Below are 15,051 nucleotides of genomic sequence, written 5' to 3'. Positions count from 1 at the left end.
TACAAGTTATATTGATTTGCACTAAATTGTTATTCATCCTACATGTGTAATATCAAATCCCTCATCTTCCCTTTCTTTTTTTTTTGGAAAGTAGCATTCATGCTGGATTGAATTTACGAGAAAAATGTTTTAGGAAACGAATAATGTACGGCCTGTTTAATCAAACAGAAGTATTTAAGAAGAAAAACAAATCATTTTGAATTTGGCAGTGCTTTAGGTATCCATCCTAAACCTGAGGATGAATTAATTATTTATAATTCATTTGTCTTTAAATAAGTGGCTGATTCCAGAATTCAAACCCAGTCGTTAAACGGAATTCGCATCCTCTGAGATAGGGGTGCAAACGGGTTGCATATTATCCGACCGTATCCGAAAATTTAATACGGATATCCGATATCCGAATATCCATGTAGATACGGATACGAATATGATTTTGAATTTTAATTATCCGTATCCGAATAGTAGATATATATTATATAATTTAATATGAATTATGAAAAAATTATGTTATTCACTATTATAAAAAACGGATATCCGTATCCGTATCCGGTTAATATCCGATCCGTATCCGTCTAATATCCGATCTGTATCCGGAAAATAAAAACGGATACGGATATGGTTTTACCACTATTTGATCCGTTTGCACCCCTACTCTGAGATATCTCATATTTTGCATAACTTTTTGGAAAATTTATACACGAATCTCAAAGCTCAAACAATATCGGACCCCTGCGCTATTCCCGAATAGGAACCGGACACATCGGTCACGCAATATATGAGATATCTCAGGGATTACACACTCGTCGTTAAGGTTAGTCTCCTTATTTTTGATGCGTCCAAGGATTAGTGCAAGAAAAGAGAAATTTAAATTAATATATGAAAATAGAAAAAAGGTAGCGAAATTTAAAATTTGTGTGAAAATGATGCTATTTAAATTAGTAAAAATATTGTTTGGATTGTATATTTGAAATATCAAATAACTATAATAAAAAATGAATAGAGTATGGTTTAAATATGTTATTGGTTTTGTACCCCATCATGCCCTAACATAACTATTTTTATTTTTAATATATATATAATTGATCTGAACCGTTCAACATAATCTTCAGGCTAAAATGTGCTTGGATAACAAATATTAGAATTTTTAGAATTTTTTTACTAATTGTTTAGGGAGGTACAAAATCACTATTTTTGAATGGTCCATAATCTACTAAAGTGATTTTATGCCTATCTGACAAATAACAATATAGCAAAAAAAATCACATTTTAATATGAAGATCATATTGAGTGGTTCCAATCCACCGTATATATATATATATATATATATATTTTTTTTTTTAAATCTTTGCATAAGCTATGAAGTCATGAGAGGAAATCAAACTCTCGATCTTTTGATATCTAACAATTCTAGAGATGTTAGAGCATGATGAAGCACAAAACTAATAAAACATTTTAATCTTACTCTTAAGATAAAAAGTAGTTAAGTAGAATGTCAAACAAATTATTCTAATTAATATAGAGATAGAAGAAACGTCAACTTCGTTATTTTAGAATTATATTGGCGGATCCGATTTTTTTTTTTTTTTCCTCTATTCACATCCGAAAATAACTGCTATTCCATTCTATACAAGGAACCACGGATTAATGAAAATGACGGTTATTCCTAATAGCAAATTATTTATTTGGATCCCTAGTTCTGTTCCGAACTGTAACTATTAACACAGATTCAAACATAGATGTTTTGGTCCTCGGAGAAGGTACAAGTAGGGGTGGCATAAAAGCTCGTAGCTCGTGGATCGATCGTGATTTGTATTTGACTCATTTGCTAACAACTCGTTCGTTATTGGATTGAGCTATTAACGAGCTAGCTCGACCCAAAATTAACAAGTTTGAGCTAGAGCTAAGCTCGCTCGCGAGCTGGCGAGCCAGCTCAGTCCAAGTATGAATTTGTGAATTAGCATGAATTTGTGTGAATTTAGTATGCATGAACTTATTTTGTGAATTATGTTTATATGAATTTGGAGATTTAGTAATTTAGTATGTATGAATTTAGTTACAAATTTAATTTATGGTAATTGACTTTATAATACATTTGACATTTTAGCCCAATATATTATAAAAAAATTTAGTATGTATGAATTTTATTACAAACTTAAATTTAGTGTATGAATTAATATATTAGGCCTTTTGGCCCACAAACTTTTACGAGCTAGCTCGGCTCGTTTGTTGTCAAAATAAGCGAGCCACGAATCACTTTTTCAATTCAAATTCAAATGTAGGCTCGCTCATGACTCGTTCGTTGCTAGAACGAGCGAGCCATGAGCTTAGTCTAGTTCGGACCGAGCCGGTTGATTGCCAGCCTTATAGGTATAAGGGTCCATAATGTATGTTTTATTAACACAGATCTTGGGCCGACCTTCTTATCCGATAGAGATAAAATCACCAGAAGAGATCGTTGGCCTCCCCTTCCCTCCTCTCAGTCTCATCCCATGGTCATGGCTACCGTTACAGTGGGTTTACACCTGCGTCTCTCTCTTCCTCGTTCTACGCAGATGCGGTCCGCCACCAGAGGAGCCGTTGTCAACTCTTGTTTCACCTCGCCTCTCCTCTCACAATTTGCACTACATCCACTGACTCAACCCCACCTCACCTTTTTCTCAAGCTACTCACTCCCGCATCAACATCCCAGAGGAATCTATTCCCCCCTCTCTTCAGCTACAGAAGAAGGAGCACTAATAGAGGAAGAAGAATTGGAAGAAGTGGAGGAAGATCCGACCTTAGAGGTGAGGTACCTGGACCCGGAGGCAGAGGCGGAGAGAATTACAGAGTGGGAGGTGGATTTCTGTTCCCGGCCAATCTTTGACGAGAGAGGCAAGAAAATATGGGAGCTGGTGGTTTGCGATGCCACTCTTTCTCTCCAGTTCACCCGCTACTTCCCCAACAATGTCATTAATAGTGTGACTCTCAAGGATGCCATTTCTGACATCTGTTCTTCTCTCAATGTCCCCCTGCCCTTTAAAATACGCTTTTTCAGGTTATTAATTATATAATTCCCTGGTTATCTTTTATCAATGTATGTTTAGGAATTAAGAGAGAAACTAATTAGTCAAAGAATTGATTGGCAGGTCACAGATGCAGACAATCATCACCAAGGCATGTAACGAGCTCGGAATCAAGCCAATCCCGAGTAAACGGGTGTGCAACTCCTACTCTTCCTCCCTGATGTACCTTACCTTACCTTACCTTACCTTACCTTTCTTCTCTTGACTTTTCTCTTCATGTCATCCTGCCTCCAGTGTTAGGTTATAACGGACATACTGCTTCACTAATTAATTCTATGTTATAAAATAGCTTCATTGGTTACATATGATTTTTGCAACTCTATATGGTACCGGTTACATATATAGTTTACCGGTATATATGGACTGCTAGCTGTGTACTTGCATGGTAGTGGTTTTCTACTAGTTTTAATAATCAATTGAGCTTTCAAATCGCCTCATTTAGAATTAAGTTGCACAAGAAGAAATAAGCAGCAACACTAAACTGAAAATTTTAGTTTTCAGTTTTTTTGTGGAGTTGGTAGATGTATGATGTATTTATTATTTTATTTACTTTGACAATTGTACACTGATAGCCGCTATCAGTACTTTCAAAAAAAAAGACCTGCACTGGTTTTGTTCGAGCACTGTCTGGATACATATAATTGTAGTTGGAACCAAACTAGGAGCAATATATCTGGTACTGAAATTCTTTAATTTTTAGTCCTGCTAATAAATCCTTATTGCATTCCAACATTACAGCATATATTTTGGATCAATTTATTTAGATTAAAAACTGTTAGTACATATCAGTGTTTCAAAAGCTCAATGCAAGCCAGCTATCAGAGACCACAAATTAAGGATAAAGAAGAACCATGCAACAATTATCCCTCTAGGATGAATTCCTTATGAAATCTTTCTTATATGCAGTGCATATCATTACAACTATGGCTAGAAGAAAGGTACGAGACAGTATACTCACGACATCCAGGTTTCCAGAAAGGATTTAAGCCACTCTTATCATTGGATAATCCATTTGCCATGAAACTTCCTGAGAACCTCTTTGGAGACAAATGGGCTTTTGTCCAGCTGCCTTTCTCAGGTTGTTCCTCCGAAATTTCAAACTGCAAATACTCAATTTTCTCATTCATTTCAGTATTTTTCAAATGCAGAATTTGATGTGCATTACATTAGTATAACTGTGATCCTATCTGATTTCAGCTGTGCAAGAGGAAGTATCCTCAATATATAAAAGATATGCCTTTGGGCAGGGTCTAGATCTCGACCTACTTGGCTTTGAATTCGATGACAACACATTAGTCCCGGGCTTAGCAGTTGCATCTACACGTGCTAAGGCTCTTGCAGGTAATCCAAGTTCCCTTTTTTTTTTTTGGTTTCCTTCAATTTAGTAGATTTGATCGAGGGGATTGAATAATCCATGTTTTGTTTCATGAAAGGACAGCATGGATGAATGGTTTGGAGATCTGCGCGGTGGAAGTAGACAAAAACAACGCAAACCTCATCTTATCAGTTGGAGTTTCTACCAGATATGTTTATGCTTCATATCAAAAGAATGCAGCAACAACACAAGAGGCTGAGGCATGGGAATCTGCAAAGAAGGCATGTTCAGGTCTTCATTTCCTTGCTATCCAAGAAACCCTGGACTCAGAGGGCTGTGTTGGCTTCTGGCTTCTCCTTGACCTTCCCCCACCTCCTGTTTGAGTTTTCACTAATTTCTTTTTGTAGCTTATTTAATTCTGCTCAAGTTTTCAAGTAGATATAGTCCTCTTCATCTTTTTTTTTTCTCTTCTAATTATCTTGATGAATTTCTGTGGTATCTTGTAATTCTATAAAGATGAAACCATAGGTATACAATGATTTTGTGCTAAAGAAACAGAAACAGAAAAATAGCGTTGTTTATCATCACTTTGTTGCGTGCTAAAAAAAAAAATCAGTTTATTCAGTGTGGAACTGAGGATTCGCTGCATGACGTACACTACAACAAAATGCATCTTTAATTCTTTATGTTCTAAATGAATCCCATACTTGACACACGTGATGCATTTTTCGAAAAAGAAACAGATCACTTGTCCTCTGGGATGTAGGAAAATCCTCTCCTCAGTCACTGCGAGTGAGACCGGTTACTGTTAAAGGGGGCCGGTTACTGTTGCTTTTTAAAATAGGAGCCCACCAACAATGACTCTGGGGGCAGACGATTCGATCTCATTTGAAAAACAGATAGTTACCATAGTGTCAGTTATGTTTTGTTTTACTTGTGCATGTTGCTGAGACTTGAAATCTGTACTTTTTTCGTCTTCTAAACGAAAATTTCTTTGATTGTATTAAAAAAACTCCGATCAATCACATCATTGAATGAACAATCAGGAGGAGCAAACTGGGCCAAGTATTGGCCCAGTTAGTCAAGTAGAGCAAAACCCTTGTTCGCTTTGAAGAAACCCCGCCTCTCCGCCTATCCAAGTATTGGCCCGGTTAATCTCGGGACAGCCGGACAGGGAGATTAGAGGGGGGAGAACGAGACTCGGAGATGGAGAGGAGAAGCGAAGAGGCGGAAACACTTGTAGAAGCATCCTTGCGTGTACTAAATGAACCTGATCCGGTGGAGAAGGCGCGATTGGGGGAAGACGCGGGCCGACGTTGGCTGGATGGGAGCATCTCTCTCGCATACCGTCCCTCAGATCCAATACCGACACCTCCTGACCGTCCTGCCCGTCTCTCTAAGGTAAAGCTGGTGGCGCCAAATGAGATGCCTAAGCTTGGCAAAGGAGGCAGTCTCCAGAGCCGCCAAGCCATGGTCCATAGCCTTGTCCATACTGAGAGCTGGGCCATCGACCTCTCCTGGGTAATTAACTATAATCAATTTGTATCATTCTATTGTTTCCACTTTCATTTCAAAGTGTTTAGGTGTTGGTGTTTGAAGTACAACATGGTTTGGAACGTGAGCAGGATATAATAGCACGGTTTGGGAGGCAGGAGTCAATGCCGAGGGAGTTCTTCACTGATTTTGTGAGGCTGGCACTTGATGAGGGCCGGCATTTCACACTGCTTTCAGCTCGTTTGGAGGAGATGGGATCTTTTTATGGCGCACTACCTGCTCATGATGGTCTATGGGACTCTGCCTTGGAAACTTCTTCGGATTTGCTTTCTCGGCTTGCGGTTGAGCACTGCGTACATGAGGTATGAATTGTTATGTTCCATTTCTTACTCTTAGTTCCTTTGATTTCTTGAGTAATACCGGTTTTTATTTTATATCTAGTGCTGCATTTTCAAGCGTGTTTTAGATTTTAGAATTTAGAAATCATCTTTTTACACACTAGCCCTTCTGGCCTCCCATTCTGACTAAATAAAAGTTTGATGATTTACAGCCATCCTCTCTGTTTAAGGTGCTACACTGCTACTAACTGCTCTCCTTGTGATCATCCTAAATTTATAATCTGTCTGGATTATAATTCAGATTTTTGGAACCTTTTGGCTTGTGTGAATTATTTCAATAAGAAAATCTATAATGGGTTTTCATTATTTTTCTTTTGAGTAATATATTGGCAACTGCAAGACTTGGATGTTTAAGTTTAATAGTTTGCATTGTAGATGCTGTACCGCCAACTATCTTATCTTAGAAAATGAGTCATTTTAAATTGGTATATTATTTTAGTTATTTACAGTTTGTTATATTTTGTTAACTTAATTTTTTTTAATGTTTATTTAGTTGAGGCTAACATTTCAAAAGACAGGCCAGGGGTTTAGATGTTCTTCCAACCACTATAGAGCGGTTCCGAAGGGGAGGGGATGAAATCACAGCAAAGCTCCTAGAATTAGTCATCTACCCTGAAGAGATCACACACTGTGCAACAGGAGTCCGTTGGTTCAGATACCTCTGTCTTCGTTCCCCAGCTATTACGCATCAGAACCCTCCGTTTCTGCAAGATGCTACCAATACTAAAAACAATGAAAATTTGGTAGAGGCTTTCCAACAACTGGATACTGTCGATAGTCAGGATCAAGGTGAGAACGCCGTGATTCAGAAGTTCCATATGGTTGTGAGGAGACATTTCCGGGGGCCATTGAAACCCCCTTTTAATGTAGAGGCAAGAAAGGCTGCAGGGTTTGGTCCAGAGTGGTATGAACCCCTTGCAATAAAGGAAATGATAACAGGCAATTGAGTATCATTTTCTCCATTTTTGCACAAGTATTTTTCTGTACCATTTTTATAAGCTTGAATTGTATGAATGCTCAAAATATTGTATGGAAGTTCATTTCCTGAGGTCTTTGGATTAACAGCTCTACCCATCAGCGCATATCACTGTTATATATTCTATATTTATCTTTTTCATTTTTATGATTTATGACGTTGAATTTTCTGAAAAGGAAATATTGTGTTGGTGGGGATGAATGACCATGGTTATGATAACTGTGTTTGTTCGACAACTCGTGGGCCGAAGAAGACACCACTTCGAGATAATTCACCAAAAGAAAGATAATATTTTATTTAGTACTGTAATATGTTCGACGAAAATACTACAAACAAAATATAATAGGCCATTTGTCTATTCAGACAGTCAGAGCTGCCAATGTCTGATTTTACAATAATGGTAATCCGCAACATTATGTCAGACACAGACAGAATACATGTATCCGTGGTACATTATCAGGATATACTCAAAACTTGAAAAACAAAAATTTAGCTGGGTAATATTTAGAGCTGCTGACAATAATGATGTCCTGATGAAACTAAAACATATAATAGCAACAACAGAGATGACATTGCCGGTGAAAATATAACCACCACCAACCAGGTGCTCCAGGGGGACTGATAAACCATTTACGAAGTAAAATTACAAACACATCCAACTATTTTCAATAACTATGCTGAATTATGCTTATCTAGGAATGAATTGCGGGGGCTACATTGATGATCTAACTTGTCATGGGTTTTGCCAAGGCCGTCTTAATTGCCTCGGCATATGTCCTGTGCTGATATGTCAATGTTGAGTCGAGTAAATCCCACAGAGATGTCTTAGGGTTCCAACCTGAATTGAAAGAGTTAAATCCATCAATCTTAGTTAAGGCTGCATACAATACAAATCTAAACAAAAGAGAGGACACTAATAATAATTACCCAGCTGCTTATTGATGATGTTCATATCAGGGATGCGCCTGTCACTGTCATCATACCCCTCACCATAAAACAGCTTTGAGCTGATGTCAATTGTTGGCACTTCCAATGGAGGCTCACCAGATACCTTGGAGTATACCTGAAAAGGAATTATACCAATTATTTTACTTGAATTGTTTCCAAACAAAGTCAATAAACAAAGTGTATGTTTGTCTTTTAACTTCATGTGTACACATACCTGAGTCATAATTTCTGCCAGTTGACGAACTGATACTTCATTGTTGGGATTGCCAACATTAAAGATGTGACCATTGGCTCGAGATGGATTTTCAATCATCAAGAGCACTGCTTCAATTGCATCCTTTATATAGACGAATGTCCTTTGAGACACGCCCCCATCTACCAGCTTCAACGGCTCTCTCCTCAGCAGATTCTGCAAATAAATTTAAAATTCAGATTGTGCAAATAAATTAAAATTCTAGATGAAATTATGTATTTTACTCGTGTTGTGATGTGAGATGACGAAAGAAATGATGCATACATTGCTGAAGCATGCCAAAACACGTGGGACACCCTCACTAGGACCGTCAATTCCAGGAATAAAATCCATCCTCGGGCCAATCCAGTTAAAAGGTCTAACAATTGTGAAATCAAGACTGTTCTCAGCCCCCTCAGCTATAGAATATGGATGACGAACAATTAAACAAAAGAAGTCAGAAAAAACGAACAAAAAAGGTAAATTAATAATGTAAATTACACAAGCACATACCATAGATTAGCCTTTCAATTAATTGCTTTGCACATGCATATGACCATCTCTGCTTCTCAATGGAGCCAAAGATGCATGGAGAAGTATCCTCCTTCAACACATAGAAATCCGGATCCTGTTTAAATTACACAAACCAGCTAATCAATACTTACAATTATTAAATAGTTCATGAGCGATGTTATAACAGAAGTCTATATGTGGTTCTTACAAAAAATGTTGTTCCTTTATTGATCTGTACAAGGATGCTCGATCATATAGGCCATTCTCAAGGAAGAATATATTATTGTTCAAATCTCTTGTTCACTCAAAAGTCAAATAACCAACAGAGCCTCATCACATGTGAATAACATGAGACACATTTACTTTACATTTCACAGAAAAGTTTACTAATTAGTAAATATGCAATTCAGAATGAACACACATTATTATTATATTTTCAATCAGCAGAATGAAAAGGCCATCCCAAAATCTAATTCTCCTGCATAAATTTATTACTGACCATTACAAGGCACCAGACAAAGTACAACACAACCAATCAAGACTGATAAATACAGAACTGCTTTCATAGATCTAGATAAATGGACAGAAGTGAGATCAATTCTACTGATAGTATATCCCCTTGTTATAGATCAATGAACTACATAGCACAATTTTTAGGCAAAAATGAGATCATAGTTTAATTCAAAAGATTGAAGAAATTATAAACAAACCTGACGCAAAGGGTGATCCTTGGGAAGGAAGCTGCCTATAGTTTTACCATACACTTCACAAGTAGAGAAGTGTATCAGACGTTTGCCATTCTCTGAGCAGAATTTCACCTATATTAAATCGCACAATAACAATCACGGATATTACACAAAAATCCAATCAAAATTCAAATAACTCAAGATCTTGAAATGTACCACAGGGAGCGCATCAATGAAGTTGCTATAGATGGTATCCAGAGGACGGGTGTTGTAATCAGCCGGGGTACAGATCGCCGCCAGATTGATGATCTACACACATTACCGAACCAAAAATAAAAATAAGAAAGAACGAATCAAAGAAACAGAAAGGGAGATAAATGCTGATTAAACAGAAAACAAAAGGGAATTGGAGGACGAAATAAAGAATACCAAATCGGACAACTTTACAAGTCCCTCGAGACGGGAATCATTTTTGATGTTGAGGCGGTGGAATTGGATGCGGCCGTCCGGGCGCGGAGGGTCAAGGAGGTGCTTGATCTTGTCGTTGTACACATCCACCGCTAGAATGGTGTGCGGCGTCTCCTCCATTAGCTTCTCGCACAGGTGCGACCCAATAAAACCCCCGGCTCCGATAATGCAGATCTTCATCGCCTTTATCATATTCCCGTCCAGATCCAACCTTCCCTCCACTGTCGGCGCCATTGTATCTCTCTTTCTCTCTTCTTTGTTTTTTTTAATTTGAGAGTACTCTCTCTTCCCCCTCTCTCGCTCTATTTATTATCAATCTCTCTAGCAAGCCGGAGGATAAGGGTATAGGAGAGTGAAGAGTAGTAGATCTCGATAGGAGTGAGGGAGCACAGAGCACTAAGAACAGGCTGTGCTACTTATGCTTTGTGCGCGAAGGTGGTGTTCGAATCTTTTCCTTGCTTCCCCTGTAATTAATGGGACGCGGCGTCCAAGGGAACTGGGATCTTCTGCTCCAGCTTTTTTAAACAGTACACATCTCAGCGTTGTTGTCAATCCAACGGTTCGTATTAGTAGACCGCTCCCATCCGATTTTATTACCACTTCTTCGGATCCCATCCCGAGGAGCCTAGCTGTGCGCAAGTGTAAGAAGGGACATTGGACCACATTACGACGTCCACGTGCTTCAGAAAACTGAAAATGCTTAACAATAGAAAATTACATTTCACAAAGCCTAAGCATCATTTGTCCGGTTTTCTCTAAAAATAACAAGTATTGAATAGGTAAGATTGATTAACTTGATTTCTGCGGCCCACATGAGATTTTGGTTTGGTCAAGGCAAGCACGGCCAAGATTTTTATAATCAACTACAGTTGGCGGTGGCATTGCTAATCTTGGTTAAATTGACTAAATCTGATTCATGGTTCAAGGAAACTCGGTTCTTCTGTGGCGTCTTTGAAGACCGGATCTACTAATGGAAAATGAAGGTCAATCGATCTTCATTTTTGTTTCCTTACAAAATTCAATTTCACATGTCATATTCATATATTTTAAACAAAAATGTTATAAAGTATTTTATCTACATCCCCTTCAAGGGCGAACTATCATTGATTTGCTTAGCTCACTCACTGTCACTTTCTTCTTTTTCTGGATGGTATATGCATTGGAGTCCAAATCCTCTGCATCGCAGAACCGTTTGAATTTAACTCCGGACCGTCCGATTAAAATTCAGATTAACCTGACCTGTAATGTACGGAATTTTTAAAAATTCATACGAATTTAAATCGGACGGTCTGCATGTAAACTAAAAATTTGAGTTAATTTAGAGGATACGAATTCATATGCATTGATGTGATGATGTCTATCATTGATTTGGATAGTACTGCATTGATGTCTATCTCGTTCTTCTGTTTCTGAATAGTACGGCATTGATATCTACCTAATCCTATAATAGTTTCTGGACAATATATACATTGATGTCTATCTAATTTTGAAACAAATAAAACAAGTTTATTTAGCGGTTTAACAAATCTCAAATTATGTTTGGACCACTAACCGCATCCGAACTCAAATTGAATTTGGCTGTATTAGCGTGAAATGGTGGTAGAAGTGGTTACCACAAATTTGTAACGGTAAAATCAATTAACAGGTTCAGTATTTAATTTTCTAACAATTTTTTTAAAAATTTATATATTAAAATAAAACTATTAACTATAATCTATATATATATATTTTTTCTATGTACACATACAAAATTATGACTTTTGATTTTATTTTTATAAATTAATAAGTTAAAAAATTCACGTTCATAAATTATCTATATAAGTGTATTTTCTTTTACTTTTGATAACAATAAAAAAGAATTGAAATGCCATAAACTTCTATATGTGCATAAAGAAAATAATGTAGATCACATCTAACTATTTTATTATGACATTTAATTTTAAATTTTAAAGTATTAAAAATAAAAACATAATAAAAACATCTAAAATAGAGATATTTGAAACTCATTAAAAGGACATCTTAATTACCTTAGAAAGAAACACATGACCAACCACTAACACATTTGTAACAGAATCTCTTAACAACCTCTAGTAGCTCGTAAAATCATACGCCCCCTTTTAGAAAATGCACCAATTCAAAGGGCACAAAAATGACAAAATTCCTCTAAAATCACATTTCAAAGCCATTCTTTTGAAAATTTCATCAAATTTGGAGTGTTAATCAAACACGATTTTGTTAATGAAACCTCTAATCAAATTAATTAGAATTAGACCCTTTTTGCTGTGTCCTTGTTTTGATACTTGTTTCTCATATATTCTAGTAATTTGTAACTCTGTATGAAATTGAAGTACTATCTACAATATAATGAACAAAAATAACATAAATCCAACATAATGAAGCGAAGCAAAGAAAAGAGTGCCACCTCTAATAGAAGAGAAGGGGGAGGAAAGAGAAGCTCCATGTTTACGAATTCTAACAAAGTAATCGAGCCTCTGAAACATCAAACATGATCGATATACGAGCTACTAGATGAATAAGACTAACTGTTTTTGAGTATTCCTTGCCCCAATGTTCTAATAAGTAGTTCATTGCAACCTGCATACACGCATATCATGGTTCAAATTTCAATTGACTATTCGAATCTATATATGTATCAACATTAATTTTTTTCATCTGAATACGTTACGGATGAATCTGTTTCTTTACACTTAAATCAAGTGAAGAACATCTTAATTACTTACCTGTATATATATCAGTTCCTTCCTGAGTTCCAGAAATAACAGTGACCAAATATTTCTGGTACAGTAGGAAACTATGAGTGAGTCTATGGTACTATGCATATCACGGGTTGTTACCGTGTTACGGCTCTATATTCGAGTTTTCAAATCCTAATGGTCGATCCGAACCGTTCATCTTGTTCTCTATATTAATATGTGTTTGGAGACCAAATTTTGTATTTTTTGAAATTTTTTTACTATTTTTTTAGATATTTAGAAAATCACTTGATCTGAAAATTCTGGACCATCCAAAAACAGTGATTTTCAATAAATCTAAAAAAATAGTAAAAAAATTTCAAAAAATGTAAAATTTGGTCTCCAAACACATATTAATATGCAGAACAAGATGAACGGTTCGGATCGACCGTTAGGATTTGAAAACTCAAATATAGAGCCGTAGCACGGTGTCAAATCGTAATATGCATAATACCATAGACTCACTCGGAAACTATTACTGAAAAGTCTTCTTACCTGCATTGCAACAAGTCCATGATTTTAGATAAGTTTAGAAGTTGATCCGTTGAGATAATAATAGGTAAATAAGTAATTATAGCTTCTAGGATTTTCTCCGACTTCACTTCTCCTATCAGTCACAGGTTAGTTGTTGCGCGCATGCGTTGAATTTTATTAGAAGTATCGTGTTTAATTAATTTACTCCACTGATTTCTAATAATACATTACTAGTGATAGCTAACTGAGCACCAACTATATATATTGGCTTCAATCTGATGGTGTCATCGGGCACCAATTTGTATAGGAAAAAAATGACAATAAACCTTAGCATAGATTTCAAATTGGCCATCAATTTGATGATGATCAAGATTGTCATCAAATCAAAATACATGGACTATAGTTCTCAAGCTGCTTGCATCAAATACAACCACATATGTTAATAATTTTGAAGAATTAATTGTAAGTTAATGACCTGATGTAGCATGAAAGATTCACCACAAATTACAATTAGATATTTTGACAAAACACGATATCGATCCTGATGAACTCTCCTTCTCTAATATACCACAGGAGCAACTAAAGAACTTCCTCAAACGGGATGTTCTAAGTCTATTTAACTCATCAGGTTCATACAACCACTTAGCTCGAGTTATAACATGTGGCACTTCTACTGAGTCTCTAGAATTTTCAATTTCTGGGGCTTTATTGTCAGATGAAATATCAGAGCATTCATCTTCTTCTTGTAAATACTAATCTGACTCTGGTTCCATGTCAGCCAAGTGACTTTCTTCTGCTTTTTGTTGAGGTTCTGTAATAGTCAGTGTTTTAAAATGCGGCCGCATGGGCCGCATATGCCTATGCGGTCGGTAGCCGTGTTCAGAATTCTCATGCGGTTTTTCCAAGCGTCTGCATATGCGGTCCGAATATGCGGTCATGCGGATTAAAAATGCGGCCATGCGGTCTGAATATGCGGCCATGCGGACTGAAATATGCGGTCATGTAGTTTTCCATGCGGTTTTGATAATTTGATTGTATTTTAATTAAAATTTATATTAAAAAAATCAAAAAATTATTGTTAGTTATGTTATTATGTGAAAATAAATTCAAATATATGAATATGAATATATATATACATGAATTTTTATTTTAAAATCCGCATATATAAATCCGCATGAAAATCCGCATGTGTCTGCATACCGCATATGCGGTATGCAGTGGCCTTCTGCATGCATGAACAAAACCGAATTTTAAAACACTGGTAATAGTAGACTTCTCAGGTGGTGATCTCAATCTTTTGTTTATATAGGATTCATCATGGGGTAGTTTTCTATATTTGGATCAAATTGTGTAGTTGTGAAATGGATATTCTCCCTGGAGTAGAACTAGGGTGTTCTTAAGCTCACCAAAGTGTTTGGCGAGCTTGACTCCAAAATCCGTCAAATCGGTTTCAAATGACAAATCCGAACCGTTGGAACCCGCCTATTTTACGTGTGATGCGTCTACATGTGAAATTTTTAAACTTTCAAATTAGTTTAGTATAAAGTCAAGCGGTCAAAACATGTTCAAAAAATGAATGCACTAAAATTAATTTATTAACCTTCTAATTTTGACCAATTGACTTTATACTAAACTAATTCGAAAGTTAAAAAATTTCACATGTAGACGCATCACACGTAAAATTGACGGGTTTTGGAGTCAAGCTCATCAAACACTTTGGTGAGCTTAAGAA

The 15,051-nt window shown here is 36.5% G+C and overlaps 3 protein-coding genes across 3 annotated transcripts; 2 read left to right on the top strand and 1 right to left on the bottom strand.

Annotated features, from left to right (window-relative positions):
* Positions 1 to 2,386: 2,386 nt before the first annotated feature.
* Positions 2,387 to 4,928, top strand: ATAB2 (RNA binding protein). The gene is made up of 5 exons (XM_078293568.1): positions 2,387 to 3,034; positions 3,126 to 3,195; positions 3,969 to 4,140; positions 4,260 to 4,403; positions 4,501 to 4,928. The coding sequence occupies exons 1-5, from the start codon at positions 2,490 to 2,492 to the stop codon at positions 4,758 to 4,760; spliced, it is 1,191 nt and encodes a 396-aa protein (XP_078149694.1). The 5' UTR covers positions 2,387 to 2,489; the 3' UTR covers positions 4,761 to 4,928.
* A 503-nt stretch (positions 4,929 to 5,431) lies between these two features.
* LOC144545032 (3-oxoacyl-acyl-carrier synthase-like protein (Protein of unknown function DUF455)) lies at positions 5,432 to 7,386 on the top strand. Its single transcript, XM_078293587.1, has 3 exons — positions 5,432 to 5,898; positions 6,003 to 6,233; positions 6,788 to 7,386. The coding sequence occupies exons 1-3, from the start codon at positions 5,584 to 5,586 to the stop codon at positions 7,214 to 7,216; spliced, it is 975 nt and encodes a 324-aa protein (XP_078149713.1). The 5' UTR covers positions 5,432 to 5,583; the 3' UTR covers positions 7,217 to 7,386.
* A 295-nt stretch (positions 7,387 to 7,681) lies between these two features.
* LOC144545021 (UDP-D-apiose/UDP-D-xylose synthase 2) lies at positions 7,682 to 10,630 on the bottom strand. The gene is made up of 8 exons (XM_078293578.1): positions 10,054 to 10,630; positions 9,841 to 9,933; positions 9,649 to 9,756; positions 8,939 to 9,053; positions 8,711 to 8,844; positions 8,408 to 8,602; positions 8,173 to 8,308; positions 7,682 to 8,083 (listed from the first exon to the last, which is right to left on the bottom strand). Exons 1-8 carry the CDS (start codon positions 10,324 to 10,326, stop codon positions 7,971 to 7,973), a joined length of 1,167 nt encoding a protein of 388 aa, XP_078149704.1. The 5' UTR covers positions 10,327 to 10,630; the 3' UTR covers positions 7,682 to 7,970.
* Positions 10,631 to 15,051: the final 4,421 nt, after the last annotated feature.

The sequence above is a fragment of the Carex rostrata genome, chromosome 2 (genome assembly GCF_964058835.1).
Source record: "Carex rostrata chromosome 2, lpCarRost1.2, whole genome shotgun sequence".
Classification (NCBI taxonomy): domain Eukaryota; kingdom Viridiplantae; phylum Streptophyta; class Magnoliopsida; order Poales; family Cyperaceae; genus Carex; species Carex rostrata.
This window is presented reverse-complemented; position numbering and strand designations above follow the sequence as displayed.

What these genes read in the sequence shown, in the direction of transcription:
- ATAB2 (XM_078293568.1), top strand. Translation starts at nt 2,490, where the DNA reads ATGGTCATGGCTACCGTTACAGTGGGTTTACACCTGCGTCTCTCTCTT. An exon ending in TTTAAAATACGCTTTTTCAG is followed by an intron (nt 3,035 to 3,125) that starts GTTATTAATTAT and finishes ATTGATTGGCAG; the next exon opens with GTCACAGATGCAGACAATCA. An exon ending in AGCCAATCCCGAGTAAACGG is followed by an intron (nt 3,196 to 3,968) that starts GTGTGCAACTCC and finishes TCTTATATGCAG; the next exon opens with TGCATATCATTACAACTATG.
- LOC144545032 (XM_078293587.1), top strand. Translation starts at nt 5,584, where the DNA reads ATGGAGAGGAGAAGCGAAGAGGCGGAAACACTTGTAGAAGCATCCTTG. An exon ending in GGGCCATCGACCTCTCCTGG is followed by an intron (nt 5,899 to 6,002) that starts GTAATTAACTAT and finishes GAACGTGAGCAG; the next exon opens with GATATAATAGCACGGTTTGG. An exon ending in TTGAGCACTGCGTACATGAG is followed by an intron (nt 6,234 to 6,787) that starts GTATGAATTGTT and finishes TTCAAAAGACAG; the next exon opens with GCCAGGGGTTTAGATGTTCT.
- LOC144545021 (XM_078293578.1), bottom strand. Translation starts at nt 10,326, where the DNA reads ATGGCGCCGACAGTGGAGGGAAGGTTGGATCTGGACGGGAATATGATA. An exon ending in AGGATCACCCTTTGCGTCAG is followed by an intron (nt 9,054 to 9,648) that starts GTTTGTTTATAA and finishes TAATTTAAACAG; the next exon opens with GATCCGGATTTCTATGTGTT. An exon ending in AATTGAAAGGCTAATCTATG is followed by an intron (nt 8,845 to 8,938) that starts GTATGTGCTTGT and finishes CATATTCTATAG; the next exon opens with CTGAGGGGGCTGAGAACAGT.